We start from the raw sequence: 25,870 nt of genomic DNA on the forward strand, positions 1-25,870 counted from the left end.
CATAGGGAGTTGCACTTGCGCGATTGCTTTCAGGAAAAAACATTTATCCAACTCGAGGAAGCGGCGGTAATTATGTCTAACTCTGACCGACGGAAAAACTCATCGTCGACAACATTTAAGTACAATTTCGTCTACATTTCATAAGTAACCGGCCACTACGCAAGGATATTCAACACGAAAATTTCTCCCCGATGACAAACGCAGCACGATTCACAGCATAGCAACTGAGGAACTGTAAATTTACGTGCTGCATCGTGCTTTTGGCGACTGGTTGTCTAACACTCCCATCATTATGGGTTCTGGTGTATCAAAGAATTCAAGAAATCTTAATGTAGTACCTCGACAACCTCAAATGGACATGGCTGTGGACAGACCGCCGACATCTGATTTGAAGCCCAAAGTTGTTCAACACCGGCCCGTACAGGATCGCGGCTATACGTCAAGTGTAAACAAGGAGCACACGAACGAAGAACAAAGTGAGAGGATTTCACTGGATGAGTGGGAAGTCTTACTTAAATACACGCACAGCTTCCCAGAGCTACAAGATGACCTTCAAACGATGTTAACCCCTCTTCAAGATTTGAGAAAAGCCGTAGACGACAAATCCAAGGGATATATAATTCAATATTCCAAGCTGAGTGAAATATTCGAAGAGTTGTTTAACACAAGCTGCAGCGCGTGTATGTCAGCAGGGTCGAACGACTCAGAAAAATACAATACGCTTATGGAGTTTATAATCGAAGTCGAAGGAGCAACAGTGCTGCATAGCTTCGTGAAAAACTGTTTCACAGATTACTATACTGATGGAAGAGACGACGAATTGGGGACAAGTGACCAAGAGGAGACTTTTACTTCCTTTGGAAGCCTTCTTATTGCACTGGGAACAATACAGAACTTTGCTGATTTCCACGATGGTTTTTGCTTGGCGAGCGCTCAAGATGGAGTTGTACTAACTTGCATGGAGAATATCGAGAGGATCGATCAAGAAAATGACGACTGGCAGAGCGAAGATGAAGAATCTGTAATATTTCAAATACTAGAAACGTGCATCAGCATTTTGCACAACATTTCTCGCCGACTGAGAGATCGCCAATGGTTTGCTAACAGTGACGAGACTTTAGTTTATTTTGCAAAGGTTAAAGTGGCAGGTATTGCTGCCCCGGCCTTGTTGTGCCTGGCGTACCTTGTTAATGAAGAAACTAATCATTTAATCTCTGCCGACAAAGACTTGCTTCGCTTCATTATAAGAATGTTAGACGAAGCTTGGAAGGAAGAAGACCGCCGAAGCAACGCCGAATTCTCCGCTAAGGAACTTGCAGAAGGACTCAGTCATTTGGCAATTAACGACAACAACAAGCAAATTCTTGGAAGCGAAGGGGCAATAAGAGTCTTAACGTCAACACTCCAGACCTCAGGCGACGACGAGGAACGAGCGAGTGCCGCCAAGGCATTGTGGATGCTAGCTTTCGACGACTCTAACAAGGATATCATTCGAGAGGGAAACGGAACCGTGGACATCTTACGCACATTACACCACAGTCAAAACGCTGCAGTGCAAAAGGCAGCCGCTGGAGCATTGTGGGAGATTGAAGGAAAGACAGCAAGAGATAAAGCCGAAAAGATGAAAGAGGGGTCTGGAAACCACGTGATGATTAGCTACCAATGGGATGCTCAGGAAGTCTTGGTCCAAGTCAAAAATCAACTTCAGGCTAATGGGTACAGAGTATGGATGGATCTGGAGCAAATGGGTGGGTCTACACTGGACGCAATGGCCAAAGCTGTCGAGAACGCCGCTGTTGTTCTGATCTGCGTGTCACAAAGATACAAAGAGAGTCCCAACTGTCGTTCAGAGGCCGAGTACGCCTATCAGTTAAGAAAAGACATCATTCCTTTGATGATGCAGAAAAATTACAAAGCGGATGGCTGGCTAGGAATGCTGTTGGGAACGAAAATGTGGATTGACTTTCAGAGTAAGCATACTATTGATTCTGGGGTGACAAAACTGGTCAAAGAATTAGCAGGAAGAGGAAAAGATGTGGATCACACAGACGGTCCCCTAGAGGCGGTGATTCGAACAACTGAGGCTACGACTCTAACAAAACAGCCCTCTGGTCCAGATGTAGCCGGATGGACAAATGAGGACGTGAAAAAATGGCTGAAGAAAATTGGATTGGCACAGGTGTGTGACAGAGACATGGTTGAATTCACAGGACAAACATTGATTGAACTTCAAGACCTCCGAGGAGAATGCCCAGATTATTTTTACAAGTGTCTTGAGCACACACTCCAGCTTAAAAACATGTTTCATGTACTCAAGTTCAGAAAGGAGTTAGACAAACTGCTAGGAAATTAATTACGATTAGCGAAATATGCAATTCTTCTCGTTCGCCTAGTTAAGGATCAGTTGCGTGATGTGTGTCACACAATTCTGTAAATTGAAGAGCGGAGCTCGTGTGTGACCATGTAGTTTTGGACTGTAAAGAAGACTCGTTCCCCAAACGGTCACGTTTTCACATGAGACAAAACTGAGACAACCTGACACAATGTGCCCAAGAATAGATTCTTGGGATACTGATATTGATCCTTCTTGGGATCAATATCAGTATCTGGGCAACTGCCCACCTACCCCTCCCCTAACCCTAACTTGTTATCAATTGACTGTTGTTGAGTTAGGGGAGGGGTAGGTAGGCAGTTGCCCAGATACTAATATTGATCCGATTCTTGTTTATATTTTACAATTCGCTGTCAGTCAGTTCGTCAAGGACGTAAATCCAAATGGAATAAGCTCATTGACGCTATAGCAGCAGCATTCGAGTAAGAGCTTAAATATGAACTAAATACTAGAGATAAATGCGTCATACTTACATTTCTAATTGAACAATTTGCTAGTTTCTGTACAGCCATGTATAGATTTACCAGCCATGTATTTTTTTTAAAATCAAGTTGGTTATAAATCATACAGTTCCAGTTCTTATCATATCATTGTTGAGCTCATTTGTTGACTGCCATTAGCACTGAAGGGTTTTCTGAGGTTTAAAAAAATACCTCCGAGGTTTAAAAAGCCTACGAAGGTTCTAAGTCACAATAAATTATCGAGCAATCGAGATGGCATTGAACATACTCCAAGGTTTTGTTTAAGATCTAGTGTAAAGATGAATATTGGTAGGCTGAATGCAATTCCATATTGAAAAAAGGGAAGGTAGAGAGGGTTAAGTAGAAAAACAGCCAGGTGCTTAAATGAAATTGGTTGTTTTAAAGAGTTTAGTATAAAGTTTTAACCTTTTAGGCCCTCCATTAATATGGAAATTCTCCAAACTATTTTTTATATATTTTCTAAGGTACTGACAAGGAGACACGAACTCTTTAGGTAAAGATATTAGCAGTCGTAGTTGTAGGCTCCTTGGAAGTGTACTTTTTACTGATGATAAGTACCGTGGATAAATAAAGTTTTCATTCATTCATTCATTCAGTTTGTCTCACAACCAAGAGCCTCTTAAGTTGGTGATCATTGCCTTCATTGGGTGATATTGTAAGGAGAAACTAGACGCTAGTCACTCTTAGGGGTTAACAAGTTAACAACAAAAGACTTGGACGACGGCAAAATCTCAACTCCCCTAAACTAAAAGCTCAAAAATTTCACCCCAAAAAACAAAAAGTAATTCCCCTCATTCTCACTACCCTGCATATTATTTGGTTGAGAGTGCTGAAAATATACGTCATGCCAATATTCCATACTAAGGGAACGGAATTAGCGAATAAGTTGTGTTGAGGCTCTTCAGGATATGTACGGAATTGTAAGGGTTCTTTTTCGAATGATCGGGCTCTCCGCATGAAATCCTAGCACCCTTAAAGTTATTAAAAAATTACTTTTAAGATAACTCACATGACAGGATGGACCACTAGAAAACTGATAGAAGGGGTGGAGTTTTGGGAGATGGAATAACTTGCTTTGTGTGCACTTAGAAATTTGTTTGTAAAAATCCGTGGGAAATTTTTTTCTTCTTAATAGTACATCGCAAATATTATTTTTGGCTTCAACTCCCGTCCTCACCTGATGTTAGGTAAACCGTTAGGGTTTAAAGGGCTCAGTGCATTCACGCTTCTCTCTACTGGATTGCAGGCACAGCAAAAAACACATTGCTGTAAACTGAGTCTTAATAATGTAAAGATAGAACTACTTTACTCTTGTGGTAAGCAGCAATGATCATGAGAAATGCACCAGTTATCATGGATCACTTTTGATAAACACAAACCTTGTTCAACTTGAATACGTTTTCTGAACTCTTCAGAATCAGTTTTTTCCTTGATCAACTCTGCTATGGTCGTATCTGAAAACAAGGAGGCATATCTCCCTTAATCTCTTTTGATTTACCTTGAATCTGAAGTTTTTTCATTTACATAATGCCAGCTTGTCTATTCTAGAGGACCACCGATCCTAAAATTGAAGCTTTACGAATTCATTAACCACAAATGATCCTATTTTATGTGACCCAGAAGAAAAGAAGATAAAAAAAAGAAATTATTGTCCACTCCCGTGGTCACCCTAGAAATCGCAGCAGTGTACATTTCAGTGAAGGGCAAAAGCATGACGTGAAATCAATTATAGTCTAAGATGACAATTATGAGGGAAACTTCAGAATGGTCAGTAATTATTTCATTCAGTTCGAGGTTATTTGGGAGACTGTTCCAGGTTTTTACCTAAGATTTTTATACAGTTGTCATCATTTCAGGGGATTCTGTATGATGTACACAGACATCTTGTAAGTGTTTTGGGATTGTCTACCTATGTAAGTAAACTAATCTTGCCTCTGTACTTAGAACATTGTTGAACATTTGCTATTGATTTTGCTTCAACGACTGTAAAGTCTACATTGTATACGCCAAATATCGGATGCCTGAGTAACTTATATTAGAGAAGCACCGCTTTGTGCATATAATTCACGCCGTTTGATTCGTTAACTTTTAAATTCGGAATTTAACATCTTATTTAACGCATAAAAAACTAATGACCAGGTACAATCAATGTCTAAAGATTAGTTTTCTACGTTTCCTCGAGTTAAATATGATGGTAAATGTATATGTTGGTAACTAGAAATTACCTTTCCAGGAGAAAATTCCAACAGGAGTTTAACGCGCTTTCATTTGATGTTTTCATTTGATCCAACCATTTGATATAACCATTCATTCCATCTTACGTCCCACCAAGGCATATTCACTTTCCAAGCTGAAGACCACAAACCATGTTGGTACCAACGACAAGTTTGGACGCAAAAGTGTGGACATTTCTTGATTTCCTTGTCACAACATATCGTTTAAATTTAGCTTCGGTCGCCATTTTCTTCCTCATGTGAAGATGCACGTGATGGTCGAATAATTAAATTTTAATGAAGAACACTGAACTACAAAGTATGAATATTAAAATTTCTGCTTAACGAAAGACCACAATCCTTCACTTCCTTTGGATAGTATTTTTGGCTCAAAACCGGATAAAAATAGAGAATAACCCGCAGGTATTAAATATCACCTTGACAAAACAAATTATATCATACGTGATTCTAGTTGAGAAAGTGAACATTTTCAAAATCTTCCCCTGTTCGCGTAAGATATGTTATGGACATGTGGAAATACTGAGGACTAAGGAGCAAAATCAAGAGAAAGAAGGAAGAGGGAAGGGAAAAAATGGCTGAACAATATTGGAGCATCACAAGAGCAAAACAAATACTCTAGTAAATAAACGGCGGATTGAATCTCACACCACAGACAAAAGTTTTTCCGTCAGTTCATCACCTTGTGTAGTGAGACATTTCTAGTTATGGAAACAGGAATAAATTGCGGCTGAAACAGCAGCCCTCTTTCAGGAACTCACTCGGACTGATAACACGTCTAGTTTAAAAACTTCTGAGTTTATTTCTTTGAAAATAATCCTATTTCACGTTCTGGATATGCTCCAAAAAAGATTCTCAATTTGTATATATTTTAAATTTGTTGAATATTTGTAATTATACAATAGATTTTTCTTATGCTGACGAGAAAAATGTCTCGGTAAAAAAGATAATCAAGAGCGTAAATCTCGATTCAAAAGCGAAGACACCACCAAAATTACGCGAAGACTAAACCGAGATTGCTCATCGTGAAACAGCCAAAAACACAAACACAAGCGGAGAAGGATAAATTCACAGATGTTCGTGAACAAGTTCTCATCAAGAGCATTCTAAAAATTATGAAAATGGGTTTGCCTCAACAGGGGCGCCTTCCTCCATGATGGATTCGATTAGCGACGTGCCGTTGATAATCTTGGTTGTTGCTACTAAATACTCTGTTGAGCCTGGGGCAGAGAGAATAACTCAATGTGAGTAAATGCTGCAAAGGTTCGGGTTTGAGAAGTAAACGCGAATCGAGACAGTTACGCGAATCCTCGAATGCGTTGGTATATCTTTTTCTTATTCTCTCGATCGCTCCCAAAACATGAATCACTTCCCAAATTTTGCGTTGTCAGAGTTCCATCATGCTTTCATGAGATAAAAAGTACTCAATCATTAGTTGGAAAAGTTATTGTCCTGTAGTATAAACTTTAAGGTGATTTCAACCCTTGAAATGGGAGAGGAAATAAGGGGCGTGAAACCGTTTTTTATTACTTCTGGTTTCCAAACTTTTGGTTTTTGAGACTTTCAGTCTGTATTTCGGAAACATAAAACACGTGACACTTCCTTCAAAGCTGAGGTACGACAAACTAAGTTGCAGCACTCTCTGATGACCGCACAGCTCATCACAACCGAATATTATATTCCACCAATTAGAACCATTTCTTTACAAGGAGTAACACTCACTATTTTCCTGCTGAGTAAGAAATCTCAGGGCAGAAATCTCAGCGTGTGTACAACCTCCAATGAAGAAAACCAATGTTACTTTTGGTGGACCATCCATGGAACTGTCTACGCCTGTCGATGGCCCTGAACAGATTTTAAAAGACAGAAAATAATAATTTTGTCCCTCACCAAATCAAAGACGGAAACACAATTTAATATCGGTAATAAGTATCCCTCCTGGCCAAACTAGTTTTTAATTAAAATTTTAAGTCAGTGTCACTCATCGTTAACATAAAATGTAAGTTTAAAACTGTTCATATTTACAGACGTTTCTGTGACTGATGGAGTAGAATATATACCCAACTATGCAAGAGTCTGTCATTTTCCCAATTCAGAATTTCCGTTTTTCCCTCTTCACACCCAGGTTTTAAATCGGTAACCTCACTAACAAGGCTAGTCAATTGGGCGGCCATATGAAAATTCACCCTTTTCATTTTCTGCTGCCTTTGAGGCAAAACCCAGTGGACGTCCGAAATGATGTCAGTGTAATTGGGAGTTCTAGTCGTCCTAGAACTGAAGGGTTAACCTTAGTAAAAGAAGTGGTTTCTGTAGGTTTCACCCTACGGCCAGCTTACCAAAGAAAGGGAATGTGTTCTGCTGTAAGGACACAAGTTGAATATTTAGGGGTGAACTGATAAAGTTTAATTTCAACTCGTAAGTGGGTAGGGGGCAAATATCCCATGGGGTTAAAAGTAGTCTGTTCCCACTGCCTAGTAAACAATGTGTGCGCCTCACAAAAAACTAAACCTGTCAATGTGCCAGAACGATCGTGAATCTTACTTTTCTGGAGACCAGGAGGCAGCCGTTGGACTTCTTCCACTGCGGGGCCTGGGAGCAACCGAAGGACCTGAAGAAAATTCAAACAGATTATCTGTGCAAGTTCGTACAATTTTACTAGCTACGAAGAATGGTTTCCTCGAACAGTATATCTGAGTATGGATGGATAAAAAAACAATGCAGATAAAAAGCAACTGAACTGCTTTAGAGACGAAACGGCGCCGGTTTCCAAATTAGACAGGTCAAAGAGGACAGGGTATTATTGTCGATGGAACAAATCGATAAACGTTCTCTCACCAAGCAGGGAGGATAAGTCACTCTAGTGGTCAATAAGTTTATTGGAACTAGAATTTCAAATGCCTTACGCTCCAGGCGTCGTTTCCCGCGCACGTCATAGACTGTTTTCCACGCGCTTTTCTTTGCTCTCATTTGGCATCCCGCGTAAGGGATTAGTCTCTGGCAATGGTCCACATATTGCATTCTAAAAACAAAGAAATTTGTACGATCACGCGTCTGTTTACCTCTTCAAGTCCTCTCCAGCCCTGCGGCCGCGCCAGAAACTGCGCCAGCCGGACAGTGAGCGGCGCGTATCCTGAAAAGACGTATGCGATGTCGTTTGGGTTCTGAAAAGTGATAACGAAAATTAATATCCTGATATCCACACCATACTGGCCAATTCTTGACATGTCCTCTCGCCCATAAGTCGCTGCGGTATTTTTGACCAACACACTCTAGTGGCCCTCACTTCATGCCATGTTACATGAAGAATACCAATTTAAAATACCCATCTCTATTTACCTGCTCTTGGACATCTTCCACGACAAGCTTCATTGACTTGCGCAATTGATTGTAAGATCGAGACGGCTGCGTCTGCGCTCTTAGCAAGCCAGCAGTTTCCAATGTAGAAAGCGTCCTGTATGTATGCTCAAAGCCATATGTCTACGAAAAAGAGAAATAGCGCTTCAGGCTTTGGCAGACTACAGAGGAAACTTCAGAAAGGTAATGATTGAAAGCATTCCATTTTTCGTTCTTTTTTTTTCCTATCGTGCATTTTTATTTTTTTTCTCTACCCAAGTAGAAAGACAAACTAAGAAACTCACCTGTAGGATTTCCCGATAGTAGAACTCCAACATCTTCGGTTTAAAACCGTTATTTGTTAAACACTGAGCGCACAACAAACGAAGCACCTTGCAAATTTGAAATAAATAAAGTGAAAGATAGATTGTTGCAATGAGAAGCAGAGAGGGGAAGAGAAACATTGGACAAAAGAGGACCTAACAACATCAATATTGCAGTTGGACGGTTAAGAATATATGAAAGTCATATATTTGAACTGCGGATAAAGACGTGAATGAAAGGGATCCTCGCAGTGATGTGCACTACTTAGGCAGTAGTGAAAATAAGGCCTGAAAAAAATTCAGGCCTGTACGGGATTTGAACCCACGACCTCTGCGATACCGGTGCAGCGCTCTACCAACTCAGCTAACAAGCCAACTGGGAGCTGGTCATGATGGTGGTTCTAAATAGACCCGTGAAGTGATGAATAGACGGTTAAGAGGTTAATAAAGAGGTTAGGGGATGGGTGGGGGAAATCGTGAATGCAAGTGAAACGTACGTTATCAACTGCAAGCACCTTTGCGTCAGCCAATAAGATGCCAGAAAGTCATTTACTGTGAACGAGGGTTACAAAAACTTTAGATTTCAGACAGGTCCTTAGGTGATGGTATCGTCTGTTTACTTACGGTAATCAGCGGTGTCGTCAATCCAAAGCATTTCTCTATGTAAGGGGTGATTTATCCGTGTTCCAAGCCTTGAGCCAGTTTCTGAACAAAAATTAGAAAAAACCATGGAAATATTTGTTACGATGGGTTGTTGAATGCAAACAGAGTAAAAAGTTTTGAGAATTAATTCAAATCATCATCAGTGGGATATTCTCAGCCAACTCAAATATACAAGTTACGAGCGTAAGTCACTTTGGAGTTACGAAAAACACACATCGAATAATTTCGAGGTGCGTCTTCTTCTTTCATCTACGGACGCAAGAAAGCTGTCGTGGGGGTCAGAGCGAAGAGAAAAAACATTGTTGAGCTCGAAGCTAAAAGGCAAAAAAAAATGGGCGCCCAAAGTTTTGAAATGAATTGAGTCACTAGTTGTACGAACTTTTTTAAATATTTTTTAAGTTACACGGTTAGTTATCTTTCACTTATCTCAACAAATTATTTCTTTGAACTGACAGACGTCGTTAATTGAAATTCATGCAACTCCCCAACAAATCCCATTATCGTTCGCAGAGGGTAGCGAAGAATATCAAAACAGACCCCACAAAGCAGGGTGGATTTTGTACAAAAACGGCAGACAGAGATACTATGCTCGTATTGAAACAGAATGCAGTAATGAACGTTTTATGTTAACGAATATCTGGAAGCAGCAGAGATTACGCCCTCAACAGCAATGTTCCTTAGAAAGCTCTTAAATAACGAAAGAGGATTTTCAAACCTTTAATTGCTTGAATGAACCTCAAGGAAAACTGGGTTGTCAAACGAGGAAATATGTTGTTGTACAGAGGATAAGGACCAGGGTCAATGACGTCATAGGGAATGTATTCACACTCGTTTACGAAACTGTGTTCTTTTATTTGGTTGAAGCACGGACCAAATCCAGCTGGGAGATGGATCATCTTGCAAAATACACCTTTTGCTGTTCATCCAATCGTTTATTCAAAATGGTCAATCATGAACGTGAAATGAACAAAACGTGGGTAGTAATAACAATCAAATAGGGAAAAATAAAAAGGGGGGGGGGGGGGGAATTTCAAAATTGTTCGATACAGTGTACTTTAATGTAATGGTTTGTAATTTTCCTTCAGTTTCTTCATTATTTAAACATCTTGGAATGTACGTTTGCATAAATTATGTTACCACTGTCCACATTTAGCAGCCGTGATAGTGCCGATGATTCTCGGCAGGGCATGACGTAGCAATTAAGTGCGGTAATTGCCTTGACGCGATTCCTGCCCGTCTTGCCTCTGATCTGTTGCTCAGATGGTGCTGGGCTTGGACGACTTATGTCCGCTTTTCTGGCTGCTGTTAAGGTAATTATTGCTTGCTCTATGAGGTTAAGCAACGAGCTGTATGGGTGGTAGCTTTTTAAGCTCAGAATTTGACCAGGAATGGCCGGATTGTAAGTGAGCTTGGTGTGCCGTCATAAATGAAAATTCATATGTTCATTTGGGTCGAGGTTTAGCCTTGCCTGTGACAGGAAAATCATTAAATCTTTGTTCCATTCAGTCCAACGAGAAATTCCGAGTGAAAAACGAGTCCATTGGTGGGTGAAAATTGCCAGTGCTACTAGTACCATTCTCTCCTCGCTGACCACATACTTGCTCAATATGCCCTCTACTCCCGTCCTGCTCGTCCGTGTCTTCTTGTCGTCCAAATATCGTACCTACACTCGGCTACAAGCCTATTCTATGATTCATTACCGCATGGGGCATGAAACCAGTTGGCATAGTCGACTCTTTTTTGCAGGACATCAGGGCGGTTTTCGTCTCAACTGGGAGTGGGCCTTGCAAATTTTACACGAGTACAACATACCTTCAAGTGTTCTTTGCCAATGTACGGTCATGGATTGTGGTTTTCTTGGGAAGACGCTGTCTCAATTCTTGATTTATCTGTACTAGTGTTAGCTGGTAATTTTCGTTTAAAATGTCATTCAGGCAATTCCTCATTTCATCATCTACTCGAACATGATTTGCTCCTCCTCGTAGTCTCTCCGCGATCCTTCCCTCTCTCAGTATCGTGGAACGATACTTCTTGCCGTTGATCGGTTCACTCCGATAGTGGCGGCAACCGTCAAATAATCGTTATTAACATCTTCGAAGGCTTGAATAATTCTTTGTCGTTGTTCAAGTAGGATACTGTTTCTTAATGGCGTGATTTTCTTCGATTGTTTCTGTCTCCAATGCGACTACTTGTCCATACAGCGTACTGTTTCTTAGAGCGTGCTGTACATGTAAAATGTTCTTCATTTATGTCTGCTTCAGAAAACTATTGTGCAAAAAAAAACATAAAATTTAACTGATAATGTACATACTCTTGAATTTTGTTCCGTATTTTAAAATGCCTGTAACAACGATGAATGACACTGATGACTATTTTTTTCTTATATTGTTTATTCGAAAAACATTAATGTTTTTCAGTTCACGTAAATGATTGACCATTTTGAATAAACGATTGTATGAAGGTACAATTGATTGTGCGTCTCTATGCAAATTGCACCACTGTATGTCTCTAAAACGCCATTGATTGTCATACCATACAATTGATTTCTATTGGTGTTAATGATCAACCAGTGCGCGAGTTGAAAGTATATTTGTGCTGTTTGATTGTCCAAAGGTGCAATTGTTCATCCATAGATGCTATTGAATGTTAATAGATATGCAAAATAGCGTTATTGAAAGTTCTTTCGCGTTAATGAAGTTCATGGAAGTGCTAATGAATGTATATTTGCCGCATAGTTTCAACTGTTGACGTAAATGAATGTACATTTTGCGTAAATAAACAGCAAAAGGTGTAAGAGTCATGGCAATATTATAAGAGTTTGTATGGGAAATATTTACGACCGCTCCTTAGAATAACAAAAATTACAGTCAAACTCTCAAAAAAATACCTCACCTTACTTCCATAGTGCATTGCTTGTTATCTGACCGCCTACTATGTTGAAAAGAACCCATTTGGCGAGTTATTCATTTCTAGGTTTACTTCTCCATGGATTAGTAAACCTGATTTTTTTATTCCAGCTGGGGCTTGGGCCGCTTGTGGTTAGGGCGAAATATCTTGAAATTGCTTTCAGGAAGAAACGATATCCAACTCGAGGAGCGACGGAAATTAAGTCTGACTCTAACCGACGAAAAAAACTCATTGTCGACAACATTTAAGTACAATTTCGTCTACATTCGCAAGTAAACAGGCCGCTACACATGAATATTCAACACGAAAATTTCTCCACGATGACATGCGTAGTAAGATTCACAGCATAGTAACAGAGAAAGTCTAACTTTACGTGCTGCATCGTGCTCTGGCGATTAGGTTGTCTAACAATCAGTTATTATGGGTTCTGGTGTATCAAAGAAATCAAGAAATCTTAATGTAGTACCTCAACAACCTCAAATGGACACGGCTGTGAACAGACCGCCAATATTGATTTGAAGCCCAAAGTTGTTCAACACCGGCCAGCACAAGATCATGGCCATACGTCAAGTGTAAACAAGGAGCACATGAACGAAGAACGAAGTGAGAGGATTTCACTGGATGAGTGGGAAGTCTTACTTAAATACACGCACAGCTTCCCAGAGCTACAAGATGACTTCAAACGATTGTTAACTCCTCTACAAGGTTTGAGAAAAGCCGTAGACGACAAATCCAAGGGACATATAATTCAATATTCTAAGCTGGGAGGAACAATTGTAGAGTTGGCTGAAAAAAGCTACAGCACATATACATCAGCAGGGACGAACGACTCAGAAAAATTCAGTACACTTATGGAGTTTATAATTGAAGTCGAAGGAGCAACAGTGTTGCATAGCTTCGTGAAAAACTGTTTCAAAGATTACTATACTGATGCAACAGACGACGAATTGGGAACAAGTGACCAGAGGAGACTTTCACTTGCTTTGACAGCCTTTTATTCGCACTGTCAATAATACAAAACTTTGCTGATTTCCACGATGGTTTTTGCTTGGCGAGCGCTCAAGATGGAGTTGTACTAACTTGCATGCAGAATATCAAGAGGATCGATCAAGAGAATGATGACTGGCAAGGCGAAGATGAAGAATCTGAAACATTTCTCATACTTGACGCGTGCACCGGCATTTTGCACCACATTTCTCGCCGACTGAGAGATCGCCAATGGTTTGCTAACAGTGACGAGACTTTACTTTATTTTGCAAAGGTTAAAGTGGCAAGTATTGCTGCCTCGGCCTTGTTGTGCCTGGCGTACCTTGTTAATGAAGAAACTAATCATCTAATCTCCGCCGAAAAAGACTTGCTTCGCTTCATTATAACAATGTTAGACGAAGCTTGGAAGGCAGAAGACCGCCGAAGCAACGGATTCTCCGCTAAGGAACTTGCAGAAGGACTCAGTCATTTGGCAGTTAACGACAACAATAAGCAAATTCTTGGATGCGAAGGGGCAATAAGAGTTTTAACGTCAACACTCGAGACCTCGAGCGACGACGAGGAACGAGCGAGTGCCGTCAAAGCATTGTGGATGCTGGCTTTCGACGACTCTAACAAGGATATCATTCGAGAGGGAGACGGAACCTGTGGACATCTTACGCACATTACACCACAGTCAAAACGCTGAAGTGCAAAAGGTAGCCGCTGGAGCATTGTGGGAGATTGAAGGAAAGACAGCAAGAGACAAAGCCGACAAGACAAAAGAGGGGTCTGGAAACCACGTGATGATTAGCTACCAATGGGATGCTCAGGATGTCTTGGTTCAGTCAAAAATCAACTCAGGCTAATGGATACAGAGTTTGGATGGACCTGGAGCAAATGGGTGGGTCCACACTGGACGCAATGGCTAAAGCTGTCGAGAACGCTGCTGTTGTATTGATCTGCGTGTCACAACGATACAAAGAGAGTCCCAACTGTCGTTCAGAGGCCGAGTACGCCTACCAGTTAAGAAAAGACATCATTCCTTTGATGATGCAGAAAAATTACAAAGCGGATGGCTGGCTAGGAATGCTGTTGGGAACGAAACTGTGGATTGGCTTTCAGAGTAAGCATACCATTGATTCTGGTGTGGCAAAACTGGTCAGAGAATTAGCGGGAAGAGGAAAAGATGTGGATCACACAGACGGCCCCCAGAGGCGGTGATTCGAACAACCGAGGCCACGACTCTAACAAAACAGCCCTCTGGTCCAGATGTAGCCGGATGGAAAAATGAGGAAGTGAAAAAATGGCTGAAGAAAATTGGATTGGCACAGGTGTGTGACAAAGACATGGCTGAATTCACAGGACAAACATTGATTGAACTTCAAGAGCTCCGAGAAGAATGCCCAGATTATTTTTACAAGTGTCTTGAACACACACTTCAGCTTAAGAACATGTTTCATGTACTCAAGTTTAGAAAGGAGTTGGACAAACTGCTGGGAAATTAAATGCGATTGGCTGAATACGCAATTCTTCTCGTTCGCCCAGTTATGGAACAGTTGCGTGTTGGGTGTCGCACAATTCTTTACATTGAAGAGCAGAACTCGTGTATGACCATGTAGTTCTGGACTGTAAAGAAGACTCGCTCACCAAACGGACACGCTTTCACATGAATAAATTTAGACAAAATGACCCAGTGTACCCCGAGAATAGACTCTTTTTTTTATTTACAATTTGTTTTCAGTCAGTTCGCTAAGGACGTAAATTCAAGTGGAATAAGTCGGTGGTTGAAAAACGCGTCGCAACAACCAAAGTCAATGTTGACGCTATAGCAACAATATTCGATGGGCAACTTAAGATACTAGAATAAAACCCTCCAAGGTTAAAAAACCTACGAAGGTTCTAAGTCACCATAAATTATCGATCAGTCGAACTGGCATTGAACATACTCCAAGGTTTTCTTTAAGATCTAGTGCAAAGATGAATCGTTTTGAAAAAAATGAAGTCACCGCTTTCGTCATTGAAATACACGCACACTGTTAAGAGTGTTTAAAAAAATCGCATTATCACAGCGATGAAATCTCATTTAGACACTGGCTCAGTGCATCCACGCTTCCCTCTACTGGATCGCAGGCACAGCAAAAGACACATCACTATAGACTGTGTCTTAATAATGTAAAGACAGTCTCAATAATGTAAAGATGGAACTACTTTAATGTTGTGGTACGCAGCAATGATCATGAGAAAGGCACCAGTTATCATAAATCACTTTTGATAAACACAAACCTTGTTCAACTTGAATACGTTCTCTGAACTCTTCAGAATCAGTTTGTTCCTTGACCATCTCTGCTATGGTCGTATCTAAAAACAAGGATGCATATCTCCCTTAATCTCTTTTGATTTACCGTGAATCTGAAGTTTTTGCATTTGCATACTACCAGCTTGTCTAGTCTGGAGGACCAACGATCCTAAAATTGGAGCTTTATGAATTCATTTACAACACATGAAAACCAGCGAAAAAGCCTAAAATTGGATCTTGAAAGCTTTGAAATGCATATACACATGAAAACCAACAGTTGCAGTCAAACTATTTGATGTGACCCAAGAGGGGGGAAGATAAAAAAACTCACTGTCCACTCCCGTGGTCACCCTAGTTAACGTTTGCAACAATGTACATTTCAGTGGAGGGCAACAGCATGACGTGAAATCAATTACAGTCAAAGATGACAATAATGTGAGAAACTTCAGAATGGTCAGGTTAGAGTAATTATTTCATTCAGTTTGAGGTTATTTGTGAGACTATTCCAGGTTTGTACATAAGATCTTTCCACAGTTGTCATCATTTCTGGGGATTCTGTATGATGTACAGAAACATCTTTTAAGTGTATTGAGATTGTCTACCTAAGTAAGCAGGATCTGGCTTTTCTTCCTACTTAGGAATACCCACTTTGTTCTTACAAAAGCAAAATTCCTCTGTGGCCATATATTACATTTTCAAATTGACCTTGCTTGTTTCAAAAAGATGGTTTTAGTTCCTTTTTTCATCTATATTAATTTGGTTAAAAAAAATCAAAGATGATATCAAGCCATAGTGCCAAGGAAAGGGTTAGTATATTGATTAGTTAATTATTTGAATAACATTAAAGTGATGATTCCAAAGCACTCAAAAGTATGTAAAGTCCTCGGAAAAGTGCTACAGTATAAATTCTAATGATTAACCTTAAATCAGATCAGACTCATGTCTTACAAGTTACACAGTTACAGAAAAGAAAGAACATTTTAAAACTCCAGGACCTAGTTGTTCAGAGAGCAGATAATGCTATCTAATGGACAAATCTCTATGAAATAGGCATTTGTTAACAAAACATACTGCACTTTCCACCATATCAAGTGTTATTCAGTGGATATAACATTATCTGCCCTCAAACCACTGGGTCCAGTACAATACACTTCTTCACTCACGAGTTGCAAGAGAAGCTTTTGCTCTTTGCATAAATGGAATCCTCTGAACATACTGTTTCATTTCACCCACTGTTTTGGCACTTTTGTGCTCCTGGTGATGCAAAATGCAAGATAAAAAAGGATCTTCAGCAAAACTCAGAATAGGAGTCACACAAGACATCAAAAGATGCTTAAGACTACTTTTTCAGGGTTAGTACTCTTTTAGGAGGTGTTTTATTGTTTGTCCTCTTGATATAGTGTCAGGCTATTGATATAAATTGATCAGGCAATCATACAAACAATAAATCATCTATTAAGTTATTTAACACAATGAATAATAACATATTCTTTAGCAGAGTACTCTTTTACTTTCAACCTCATAAAATTCCATGACTTTCCATGATCTCTTGGGTCCAACACTTGTTTGAATTTTTATGTGAGGAGATTACTATCACTCAAAGGAGGCATTCTTTGCACTGTCATTTTCAGCAAAGAAATTTTCAGTCATTTCCCTTGACTTCCATAACTATCAATGATATAAATCTACCTCCAGAGATGAGGTTTTCTTTTACAGTCACAGTAGGATGGAAATGATGTGAATTACACCTCATTTCAGCAAACCCATCATAATAAACAAAAGAACTTAGGTACTAGGTAAAGTCTGTACTCAAGCAAAATGACTCATGCAGCCAGAGTTTATCTCAGTTTCCATTGCATGAAGTGATTAGGAGAATTTCTACTTCCTATGGATGGGATACCAGTCCATCGCAAGGTTACCCCATATCACTTCATAACACTCCCCTGATAATTTGCTGGTTCCCATTTTTACTTCTGAGTGGAAAGAGGCACAATCCTCATGACCCAGACTCCAGTGCACTTACTATTACCCTACAGCTTCTTCCAAATTTATAAATAAACAAACTGTCTCTAAAATCTGTCAGGTCAGAACACTAACAATAACTAGTTCCCTTCTTTTTTTTTTAACCAATACCTTGGCATTTATCAACCAGATCAGAGGAAGGTAAAAGAAACTTTGAGAAATCATCAAAGATATGTTTTTGGCCATGAACTGACCTCAAAGGCAGCACTAATCTGCTTGGCTTTCCTGCTCAAGTGAATTCCCACAGCAGAGAAATTTAGATCTCGAATATCATAGAACAACTCATCACTGGAGTTTAAAACAACTTTCTTAGGTCCAGTGGGTTGTTGTTGTTGAAGTCCTCCAGGTCCTTTCTCTTCAGTTTGAGGGAATCTCTCAGGTGGAAACTTTGCTGTGGCTTCAAAGAGAAAATACAATTTGTCTGTGATTAACTCTAGCGATTAAAGGGGGTAAGTTTCTAAAGAAACTGTGGTGCTGCGTCGGCGGGAGAGTATAGCAGGTAATTTATTGTTAACAACTGAGTTGAAAACGTAAATTGGCCACCATAAAGAGTAAAAAACCATGACCAATTTACGTTTTCAACTCAGTTGTTAACACTAAATTAACTCTAACAATTGCTGGTAACATAGTACTGTAATAACAGAATCATAAAGTAAATTCTATAATAATTATTCTAGGACTCAATATACAGATATAATTGCCCTTGCATCTGCAGTTACTTCAGTTCATCAGGGTGATTGTTTGGTTCCTTAACATCTGCTTGCAAATCTAACAGCAGATTTTCCACTTTATCAGAAGTGATGGAGACAAAAGTGGAATCAAGCAATCGAATTATTCAGACTCCAATTCCATCCAGCCCCAGACTCAATTTTCAACTTAGACTTTGGATTCAATAAGCTACAAGTACATTTTTAGTTGCAACTCCAGCTATAACTCATACTTCAACTTTGTCTCCAAAGAAAATGAGCCTCAACTTTATTTCTTTAAGTAATCATTGAGCAGTCGTAACCTTTAACTCAATGGTACCTACTGTGGTGTATTCCATATAGTTCATCTATCAGTCCTTCATAGGTAAGTTGAGTAAATAATGGAGTGAGTAAGTCAATGTTACGATCGATTAACAGAAGTGTGTCGATTTGGGGTGAGACTTGGTTTTCTGCATCAGCTGCCTCTCGTTTCTTGCGCATCATCATGTCTAAGACTAGCTGTTTACAATAATTAATTGTAACAATTTAATAAGAAAAAGTCAATGAGAAAAATAATGCATACTACCATTGACTAACAAGCTTAAACCCATATTTTACCTTCGATGATGTTTAATGAAACAAAACTATACTCATTTCACTTAACTAACAAAAATAATTGCATTTTAAAATAAAATGGATTGTAAAATAACCCTACAACAAAATTTCACTCTGAGGAACAGAAACATTTTTATGAATAAAAACTATGACTATTTATTTTAATAACTGTAGCACTAAATTTTGTAGTTACCCTACTTTGTTTCCTGAAATTTTAAAATGAAGTTTGGCCAGTAACACTAAACTTCTACGTACAATTTCACTAAATTTGAAGTCTTTTTAAAAATACAAGCTGAACCAAAACAGCACTGAAAAAATTTAATCTTTGGAAAATGAACCATTATTGAGGCTTTACATCAAAAATAGTTCTATATGTGATACAAAGATACCTTGAGGAATAAGTATTTACTGTCTTACAATTTTACCAGTACATTATTTGATCAATGTAAGAAATGCACCTCTCATTTTCTTTTGACAGATTTTTCAAAACACTTATCTTTATCTATTTATATTTACCATGATCAATAAATCAGTATGGCTCTCACCTTTGACATATCTCCCTTTGCATAAATCTTAGGGATTGTGCCATACAATGTTTGAAGTGTCATCAAGGAGTTGGCAACATAAAATAATGATGTGGAGTCATTTTCCAAGTAACACTCCTGCAAAACAAATTGAAAAAATTTACAAATAGAGAGATATTTGATTGCACCTTCTCCAAACTAACAAACTTCATTACTTGCAATCTTTGCAAATAGCTATAGATTGGCAAAGCAAGAAGATTATTTTGGTGTGTACTTTCACAAACACTTATGGGATGTTTGAAAATACTACAACAAAAATGGATCTAAGCCCATTCTTAAAAAATTACAAAACTCAAATTAAGGGGGGTAACTTACCAACTTTCAGTTATTTATTTAGTATTAGAATGATTAAATTTCTGCAGTTTACCTTGAAGCTGGACTCCATCTCAAGTGACAAGACATCACTGTCCAATGGTATAAGCTCTAGAGGATATTCATCGATGTTGATAAAAGATACCTTCCATTCCTGAAAACAAAACAGCGCTATAAAATATCAGAACGTACCCTAATGTTTCCAGCACACATCCACATACCTTTTGAATAAACTAAAAGTTTTCAACCAACTGGATGTGCTGGAAAATTACAGTGCAGGTATCTCCTTGAATAAGTATCCATACCCTCTCCTAAACACCAACTCCCTTGATTAAATTGGGCATACAGTAAAAGTTGTTCCTATTGTCACTGTATCTAAAGTTTTGTAAGAATGACTATTAACTACAGCAGTATCATTACAATTATGTGGAACAACAAATTATATGTCTCCATGGATAATGTACAAAATTTTGATGCTGTGGTAAGATTAAAATTAAATAAAATCACAACTCCTGACACAAGTACTAAATTGCAACCTTCCTTCCAATAAGTGCACAAAATTTGGACCAAAATTTTCTATAAGCCTACAGATGCCTTCTCAAGGAAACAAGGTTACCTTTAGCAGGCTCTCAAAGTTCTTGACCCTTATAACTTAAAATCACAGCTTGGGATTATGATAAATCAAAGCTTTGGATTAAGAAAATATGAACAACAACAATTATAATAACATCACACTCTTGCATGTGTTAAGATGTAACATATTTATTTTAAAAAAATTATACAACTAGTAAACTTACCTCAAGTTTCCTTTGACATAACAAAGTCTTTCTTGGAACAAAAAGGATGGTGAACTCTTTTTTCTTGCTTTCAGTCTTGCCTTCCTCACTGAATAACAAAGTGAAACAATTGGCAACATTTGATAATTAACCTTCCTATTGGCCTATCAAACTTCAATGTTTCGATGACATAACTGCAAAGTTTTCCCACCCATTTGGATGAAGGTTTTGCATTTCCTGCCCACTTGAGAGGGTTTTTGCAATTGTGGATGATGATCAGCAATAGCATTTGAAGTCAACAAATAGAGTAGAAATTTCAACTGTGGCATACCACTATCCACCAACTAACACATTCAAGTGAAAGCTCTCGTACAGCTCCATTCACTTACTGACAGAAGTTGAAAGAATGTTGTTCATCAATGCAAAGACAGTATCAAAAATTAAGAATGAATAGTGCCACAATTTTAAAGTTTTTCTACCAAAAATGTTGAAGTTTTGAAGTTTGGTAGTGCAAAAGAACATGTTTTTGTCACACTCATGGAAAGGTTGATGCTATCAACCATAGTACTAGTATTTAATTTACTTCACTTAAATGTAGACATGAGGCCCTCATGTTGACATTTTGATCCTCTGCGAGAAAAGTATTTGTGAATACTCCTTTCAAATTGCATACACTCTAGAGCTGATAGGTAATGAGAATTAAGATGAATTTCAACTAATGACATTTTCTCTGGACAAAAGACAGTGTGAATACTTTCATCTACTGTGTACAGTGGAAATAGCTTAATCTTATGTGGACAGTGTTGATAGCTGAATCTAATCGAGACTTTGCAGGCAGACTTTAAAGATGAGGGTATGATTGACTATTTAATGTTAAGGGTATACTTTGTAGAAAGCTGTACAAGACTGTATACATGTATGTTAGACACTGTAGAAAGCTTTACTTACTGCTTACAGAGAAGATAGTTATATCGTTATATCTACAGGAGACAGAGTAGATTATTTTAAATACCCTTGATTGTCTGAGTGTGGATAGTGAGAGTTTTGAATATATATTATTTAAGTAAAGTACATATGAATTTTTTGACAAAGTGATAATCTGCTGTCCTAGAATGAAGTACATATCAAAATTGTTCACATGTTTTAATTTTCAACTCAACTGAACATTTTCTCTTTGAGAGTAAGTTAGAACTTCAGCTTACCTTAGGACATTATTAGCAATAATGTCCATCAATGAGGGTTTAGGTCTTGTGATAAATATAACGTTATGCACTTGTGATGGAGGTAAGCGCCCAGGACGAAGAGGGAACATGACTTCAACTTCATGTTCCTGTGTTAATTAGAAGAAAAGCACACATTATGGAACAACCTCAAAATCCACCAGGCATTCATATTTACAATTTATAATAACATATTATGAACAAAACACTCAAGGCAAACGTGAAAACAAGTGCTCAATTTTAACTGTTTTCACATCTTTAAGTGGGGAAATAAGACTCTAAAAGTCTTCGTTTTTTCCATTTTTTTTGTTTAATACATTGGTTTCCATGTCAGAGCAACTTTCTTTGTAACTTTTTTGTTGATGGAGAAACATGAGAAAATGTAATCATGATGTTCTAATAATTACAATGACTGCAAAGGTTTACAGTCAAGTTAGTATAGGATTAGCTTGTATCTGCTGAATTTTAGTTCAGGTTTAATTTCTTTGTTTAGGACAACATGATCCATTCATTTTGATTGCTTTGCTACATGTTTTGTATCAATTCCTTTAGTCAATGAAACAAATTAAGCATAAAAATACTCTCTTTCAAATCACAGGTTGGTTTATGTTAGTTATGTATGTCTCGCTGAACTTTTAAATCAAGTAGCATCAGGTGACATCTTACTGTTAACCCTTTAACTCCCATTAGTGATCAAGGCACAATTTCTCCTTACAATATCAATACAATATCAAGCAGACAAGTGATGAGAATAAAGGAAAATATTAATTAGGGGATTATTACTTGATCCAATACTGAATTCTCAAAAGCAACATCACAAGAACTATATGGCAGACAGTAAGGAGAATTACTAATGAGATCTTGGGAGTTAAAGGGTTAAGGATGGATAAGGTAAGAAAATACACCAAGATGTTGTTTGATTGGAGGGTACCTTCAGTGGTTTCTAAAAATAAGCCATTTCGATGTTTTACGAGTGATAAGGAAATCTGGCAACTTGACTTTTTATTTCGGGTGGCATGACTCAGGTTTCAGGTGACATATCTTTGGAGAGATGACTTCTGGGTGACTAGACTAGTTACTACTACAAGGTAGACTGAGATGTTTTGCCAAATGCTATCTCTTCTACCACAATTTTAGTTTGAAAAATAAATGAGTTGGAATATCATTAAGTCATACCTTTAATAGCTTGTATTCAGCAATCAAACCAAACGGCCCAGTAAGCTTGTCGTCCCAAACCAGAGCCTGTTGCAAAAAGCAAAAAAAAAGTATATAATTTTAAAAAGTTTCGTCCAAAATTAAAGGTCAATTCTAAAACTTTCATTCCCATGACTTAAAGATCAATAGTCTCCTTAGATACTTTCTGACATACATTTGATGAAAGTGTTGAGAATTAATTGTTAAATCAAACAATATTATTCCTTGTTTATCAAAATGTATTTATAATATTGTGGGGAGAGTTTAATTGCAGTTCACTCCTGGTAGTAAAATTGTTTAGTAAGGAATCATTCAGCAACTACCGGTTGGAAAAGCCTTGACCATCATTTCCAAGAAGGATCGATATTCAATCAAATCTACCAGATGGTTTTTCGCTACCTTAGATCCAGGCTGTTTATTCAAGCACTGAAGAAGTTCCCTTCTCGCGCATTCGCGCAGCAAGCCCACATTAACTCGACCATTCGATAGGTGGCTTCCTCCGGTGGCCGCCATCTTGAATACATATAGTGTACACTATGTGACGAGAGAGATGAGTGAACTTCCTTTTACTTGTACTACCGCTGGATATTAAGCGCCGATGAGGTAAAAAGCGATAGAAGAGTTAGGAATATTTCGACTGTTTATGAATGGCTTTCTTCCTTTTTCACACAAGGCTAGCAAGATTGACAGGATTTACTGGCAAAAGAGCTAGAGTTTTTCCTGATTTGATGTCAAAATATGGACTTGTTAGAACAGTAGTGACGAAAACGAAAGGCAATTCAAACACACTTCTAATTGGGTGGCGCCCTCCATGGAATCCGAAATTACTTTCAGACGTGAAAGGGTTTTCCTCAAAATCCACAAGTATGAAATCAAGAATTTTACAAGGGTTTCGATATTTTTGCTTGGCTGGTGGTGTAGTATTTTGGTCGTGCGTTGCTGTTTCCTTGACGTTAAGTGCGACCGGATTGTTAACATTTGGGATCGAGGAGGAGACAGTACAACTAAAGCACACAAACCCCCATATGGCAAAACACATAGCGTCCATGTTTCAGTTATATGACGATCCCGAAGATTTATTAGATGTGACGACTCTTATGGAAGACAAAAAAGATGAATACGCTTTGAAGAGAGCGGCTTACAACTCAACCTGGAAAAAGCTGTCAAATGAAGAAGGTTTCCGAACAAAGTTTGGAGACGAGGTGCTTGTGATAGGGTATAACCGCCAAGAAATCTCTTTAATTGAAGCACGTGACAGAACAGGAAAAGAAAATGTTCACAAAAATGAAGACAGATGGAAAGTGTGTGTTTTCATTGTTGGTTCTAAAGTATCTGGTCTGGTGACGATGGAATTTCACAAAGTGACAAAAGGTGAAATCAAGTGGGTCCCTGTGTCACTTTCTGTGGAAGAGATACCAAGATCAGGAATTAAGATCTGTGATGTATCTGCTCCTCTTCCCAATGGTGTCTCAAAATTTACCAGATTCATGAATGATGACTTGTGACTTCTATTTTCGTGTAGTGCCTTGACAGACTAGACCATAGTTATGGGGGGCTGGTGACAGGTTAGGGAAAGGAAAACAAAATTAAATATGTAAACAATGGTACTACAGTTTATTTTGGGAGCCCTATGGTGGGGTCCAATCTTTGTTTCTGTAACCCTAAGCATGTTGTGACAATTCACTGGTGGGAAGTTTCTGTTGGTAAGATGATTCAGGATTGGTGGCATATAATTGACCAGGTCTAAAACCTCCATTGAAAACAGATGACATAGAAATCTGTTGTATTTTAAATGTGGTCTCCTCTACTAATGGTGGTTAGGCAATTAATCAATTACTCTGAGGGTTGATTGGAAAGAGGCATCAATTGACAAAATGCTAGTCACTAGCATTCAGCACTAAAAATACTTGGAAAAACAGCTATTGAAAAGAGCTGTCTATTTTTATAGGCAACAACATAACTGCAAGTGTAATTTGATGTTAATAAGTGGACCCTGTTCAATATTATCTGGTCTAAAAGCCTAATTAAACATTCGGAAGAAGTTCGTCTTGCAGCTCACTCCCAAAAGCAAAGAGGTATTTTTTTCATTTAGAAACTGCTGATCTGTGAGCCAGTAAATTTGACTCAGATTCAGATATGCCTCAGTTTTGGAGTTGATCCAGTGAGCTGGTAATCTCTTGCATTATTTTTCCCACTAAATCATTTAAGTTGATGCCTCAACAAATAGTGTGATGACTCAAGAAGTTAACACAAACAGTCTTCATAATGCATAACACCTCTAACTTAACCAGAAAGAATGAACAAGACAAGCACCCTTCCTTGGTATGAAAATGAAAATAGTAATGATAAAACCCAACTCCATCTTGTATTATGCATTTTTCTTAAATTGGTCTTACAATTTTATTTCACTTTTCAAGGAAAAATAATACTTTGTTTATCTTAGAAAAAAATATATTTCCTTGATGTAGAGACTCAAAAGCTTTCCCTATGCTCAGCATCATACTACCATGAAACTTGAGGGAAACCAAGCTTAATGATAAGGACTGTTTAACACTCAAATATATCCAACTTTAAAAATTATAGGAAAATTGAGGTTCTAAACCAGTATTTATTTAAAAAAATTTCTCAAATTATTTTAAAAAGAACACTGTTAGAGAAAAACAACACCAGCAGTAAAATATTGCCTTCACAATGAAATATCAGCTAGAACTACCCAGCCAGAGGAGTGCAACCCATAGTGAATTGCTCCTTGTACAGAACCAGAAATAACTGAGAGAAATCTGCAAGGTGTCTTGCACTCTGATTTTCCTTTTGAGTGGGTTTAGACACTTATGTCCAGTTTAGGACATTGTCATCTGTTTCCAA

General features: G+C 38.4%; 3 protein-coding genes and 1 pseudogene across 5 annotated transcripts in view; 3 read left to right on the forward strand and 1 right to left on the reverse strand.

The window, feature by feature from the left end:
• Nucleotides 1-23,529, reverse strand: part of LOC131790564 (vacuolar protein sorting-associated protein 33A) — a 39,758-nt gene extending 16,229 nt beyond the window's left edge. For all 3 annotated transcript variants that reach the window (XR_010716627.1, XM_066162141.1, XM_066162140.1), the window contains exons 1-10: nt 23,405-23,529; nt 22,988-23,053; nt 21,794-21,921; nt 20,613-20,700; nt 19,871-19,969; nt 19,465-19,581; nt 18,649-18,823; nt 17,813-18,015; nt 16,760-16,850; nt 15,584-15,658 (exon numbers count right to left, since the gene is read on the reverse strand). Coding sequence is in view for 2 of the 3 variants with exons in the window: in XM_066162141.1 (XP_066018238.1) it covers nt 15,584-15,658; nt 16,760-16,850; nt 17,813-18,015; nt 18,649-18,823; nt 19,465-19,581; nt 19,871-19,969; nt 20,613-20,700; nt 21,794-21,921; nt 22,988-23,053; nt 23,405-23,518 (1,156 nt within the window). In the remaining variant the exon portion in view is untranslated. The remainder of the gene's footprint in view (nt 1-15,583; nt 15,659-16,759; nt 16,851-17,812; nt 18,016-18,648; nt 18,824-19,464; nt 19,582-19,870; nt 19,970-20,612; nt 20,701-21,793; nt 21,922-22,987; nt 23,054-23,404) is intronic.
• LOC136278914 (uncharacterized) lies at nt 5-2,634 on the forward strand. The gene has a single exon (XM_066162139.1). The coding sequence runs from the start codon at nt 293-295 to the stop codon at nt 2,351-2,353; it is 2,061 nt and encodes a 686-aa protein (XP_066018236.1). The 5' UTR covers nt 5-292; the 3' UTR covers nt 2,354-2,634.
• On the forward strand, nt 12,919-14,861 carry LOC131790563 (uncharacterized; annotated as a pseudogene).
• A 75-nt stretch (nt 23,530-23,604) lies between the features above and the next one.
• Nucleotides 23,605-25,853, forward strand: LOC131790613 (uncharacterized). The gene has a single exon (XM_059107842.2). It carries the CDS (start codon nt 23,653-23,655, stop codon nt 24,508-24,510), a length of 858 nt encoding a protein of 285 aa, XP_058963825.2. The 5' UTR covers nt 23,605-23,652; the 3' UTR covers nt 24,511-25,853.
• Nucleotides 25,854-25,870: the final 17 nt, after the last annotated feature.

The sequence above is a fragment of the Pocillopora verrucosa genome, chromosome 2, assembly GCF_036669915.1.
Source record: "Pocillopora verrucosa isolate sample1 chromosome 2, ASM3666991v2, whole genome shotgun sequence".
In the NCBI taxonomy this organism is placed as follows: Eukaryota; Metazoa; Cnidaria; class Anthozoa; order Scleractinia; family Pocilloporidae; genus Pocillopora; species Pocillopora verrucosa.